Here is a 3,802-nt window from a genome sequence, read left to right on the forward strand (position 1 = left end):
CATTGGTGAATGCCACAAATTCTCCTAAATCACTCGTACGCACAATTTAAGAACAAATCTGTGCGTACGAACTGTTCTTGCATGAGGCCCATTGCCTTCCCTAATGAATTAATAACAGTTTTTCGATGTGTTGATGACGTTTCGGGCATGTACCTAAACTATTTTAATCAGAAGTTAACAATAGTTAAACAGTGGATTATTAAAGTTAATACTTAAAAGGAAAACTAAGAAAATGGTGTAGTGCTTTTAGCATCAGAATCTAACCGATAAATTACTTCAACAATTCAAAGAAATAAAAAAAAACAAAAGCAAAAAACACAGCATGACGACTCAGACACAGAGAGATCAAAGTAAATAAACAGAATAGATTCATTTCATTTAAGCAGTGAAAGTATATAAAGTTAAACATAATGGCTGAAATATTAGGTTTGAAATACTTCATATATAGTTCCCACACTTTAAAGAAAAAGTCTCTCAGAATGTAAAATACATGTTAAAGTCTTGTAGTAACCCTTGGAAGCGTTAACAGTTGGCCGTTTTGCACCGGTTCATTACATCAGAATCTTTTTCCTTGCAGCAAAAGTAAGTGTGCATTACAGTCTTTTTATTAAAGTTATTATTCACAGTCCTGTTTTTAGCATGAAGACCAGATTTGTTTTTTTTACACATAATCCCCTAAATTTTTTTTTTTTTACAAATTATATCTAACCAAAACCAGGACCAAAAACAATGCTTCAGTGTACCAACTTCTGTTTTACATTTAGTTTAGTTTAGTTTAATTTAGTTTAGTTTAGTTTAGTTTAATTTAGTTTAGTTTAGTTTAGTTTAGTTTAGTTTAGTTTAGTTTAGTTTAGTTTAGTTTAGTTTAGTTTAAATTGTTTATTCATTTCATTTAAAACCAAAAATTTTAACACAATAAAAACAAAAGATATACACAACATATATACACAACAAAATCTATATACAAATCAAATTGAAATGAAAGGAGGCAGAAAGAAGAAAAAAATCTTACAATATCTGCCCCTTTTTTCTACAATTAATTTAAAGCAATAATAATTAGGAAAAGAAAAGAAAAAAAAAGAAAAAAAAAACAAAATAAAAACTTCAATTCATTCTCAAACAACTTATTTATACATTATACAGACCCATAGATATACATTATACAGACCCATAGATATACATTATACAGACCCATAGATATACATTATACAGACCCATAGATATACATTATACAGACCCATAGATATACATTATACAGACCCATAGATATACATTATACAGACCCATAGATATACATTATACAGACCCATAGATATACATTATACAGACCCATAGATATACATTATACAGACCCATAGATATACATTATACAGACCCATAGATATACATTATACAGACCCATAGATATACATTATACAGGCCCAAAGATATACATTATACAGACCCATAGATATACATTATACAGACCCAAAGATATACAATATACAGACGCATATACATTATACAGACGCATATACATTATACAGACCCATAGATATACATTACACAGACCCATAGATATACATTACACAGACCCTTAGATATACATTACACAGACCCTTAGATATACATTACACAGACCCTTAGATATACATTATACAGACCCTTAGATATACATTATACAGAAGAATAGTTGTACATTATACGGACGCATAGATGTACTTTATACAGACGCATAAATGTACTTTATACAGACGCATAGATGTACATTATACAGACGCATAGATGTACATCATACAGACGCATAGATGTACATTATACAGATCCATAGATAAACAGACGCATAGATATACTTTATACAGACCCATAGATATACATAATACAGACCCACAGATATACATTATACAGACGCATAGATATACATTATACGGATGCATAGATATACATTATACAGATGCATAGATATACATTATACAGAAGCATAGATATACATTATACAGACCCATAGAGATCAGAACCACAGTAGTGTCTGTGTTTCAGAACTTTGTTGTGTCAGTCTTATTGTATTACACACAGACATCAGTTTAACATATTTCCAATTATCACTCCAGTTTTCAAACCTGAAACTTCAGGCTCCTTAGACTCAGGATTGCTCYTACTCAACCTCCCATCTGTAATTCTGTTAAAGAACAGCAAGTGTTTGAGTTTTATTTTGAAAGAGACGTTTCGGTTTCCAACCAGATGGTGTGAATTAACTTTAACTCAGCCGTGTGTTTGATGCAGTCTGATGTGMTTTTGTGTTTTCAGGCGGAGGCAGGAGCACGAGGCCTTCCTGGCTCAGTTCAGCTGCTCGCTCTGCGCCGACATCATTCATCAAGTGGTGGACGAGACCGCGCGGGAAACCGCCTCCGCTGAAATCCAGTACGACTGCACACATCCCCCGAAATGTTTCATTTTATACAATTATTTCTAATAAATAAACATGGCTGTTTGTGGAAATCACAGCCTGTTTTTATGAACAGAATTTAAAATCGTATTTCATCGCCTGTGTTTGTTTTATCAGGGAGGCTCTGAGGGAGAAAGCAGAACGTTTGGATAAATGCAGTAAGCAGATCTGCTGCCAGCTGATCGATGAGACTCTGAAGACAGAAATCTCTCTGCTGGTTGAAGACCTCCTGGAAGCAGAGCTGGAGCTCATCTACAAGTACATCAAGAGGTGAAGAACCAGTGACGCTTCTGAAACTTTTCAKAGTTCACAGTGTGTTAACGGCTTTCTGTCCGCACCTTCAGGTGGCGTGACGTGGTGGCGGTTCGACGCAAGCTGAAGCGTCAGATGAGGGGCTTTCCTGCMGCGCCTTGCTGCGTGGACCCTCGGTTCAAACTGAAGGCCCTGGCCCCCAGCGCCCCCGCCCAGCCCTGCAGAGCGGACCTGGCTCGAGGTGTGGTGGACCTGGGGAACGCTGGCGTGTTCGCCGTGTCCAGCACCAGGTGAGCTCGTCCTCCGCTCTTCTTCTGCTGCTGTCAAACACGTTGTGTGTCCTCATCAAACACATTGTGTTTCCTGATCAAACACGTTGTGTGTCCTCATTAAACACGTTGTTTCCTCATCAAACACGTTGTGTTTCCTCATCAAACACGTTGTTTCCTCATCAAACACGTTGTGTTTCCTCATCAAACATGTTGTGTGTCCTCAGGCTGCTGAGGATGAGACAAGAGGCCGTCCATCAGCTGAGAGTCCACTGCTTCTATCAGCAGCTGCTGCAGTGAGTCCAGGTTCAGGTGCTGCTCTGTGTCATGAAGCTGTAGTTTGACGTGTTCATGATYCTTCCTTTAGGGAGAAGGTGTGGGCGCCGCTCGATCTGCCCGCGCTGCTGACTGACAACATCCCAAACCCACCTGATCGCATCTTCTGGAAAATCGTGCTGCTCCTCCCCAGTGATCATGAAAGTGCAGCCAGTCTGGCTGACAGGTGAGAGACGACCTGTTCCTGTGACCCGCTGACACGTCAGCGCTGCTACCTGATGTTCCGTGTGTTTCAGGCTGCTGTCAGACTGGCTGCAGGTGAAACTGGGTTCTGACAGAAGCTCAGGGGAGGAGCCGGACGGTACCATGAGAACTCTGTGTGTCACCAACACTCTGCAGGAGAGCAGGCAGAGGACTCACAAGGTCCACGTCACGGTCAAGGTGAGCTGTTAGCTACAGGACAACACTAGAGGTGAGCTGTTAGCTAAAGGACAACACTAGAGGTTAGCTGTTAGCTACAGGACAACACTAGAGGTTAGCTGTTAGCTACAGGACAACGCTAAATGAGCTGAAATCAGCT

At 39.3% G+C, this 3,802-nt stretch overlaps 1 protein-coding gene across 1 annotated transcript in view; it reads left to right on the plus strand.

Annotated features, from left to right (window-relative positions):
- The window catches only part of mcm3ap (minichromosome maintenance complex component 3 associated protein), a gene marked incomplete in the record, with an annotated part of 30,237 nt that overhangs the window by 17,372 nt on the left and 9,063 nt on the right, over positions 1–3,802 (plus strand). Inside the window, 6 exon segments of the mRNA XM_014017680.1 lie at positions 2,287–2,400; positions 2,543–2,695; positions 2,770–2,967; positions 3,174–3,242; positions 3,314–3,448; positions 3,519–3,663. Of these exon segments, the coding sequence (XP_013873134.1) occupies positions 2,287–2,400; positions 2,543–2,695; positions 2,770–2,967; positions 3,174–3,242; positions 3,314–3,448; positions 3,519–3,663 (814 nt within the window).

This window comes from Austrofundulus limnaeus, unplaced genomic scaffold (genome assembly GCF_001266775.1).
Source record: "Austrofundulus limnaeus strain Quisiro unplaced genomic scaffold, Austrofundulus_limnaeus-1.0 Scaffold174, whole genome shotgun sequence".
NCBI lineage: Eukaryota > Metazoa > Chordata > Actinopteri > Cyprinodontiformes > Rivulidae > Austrofundulus > Austrofundulus limnaeus.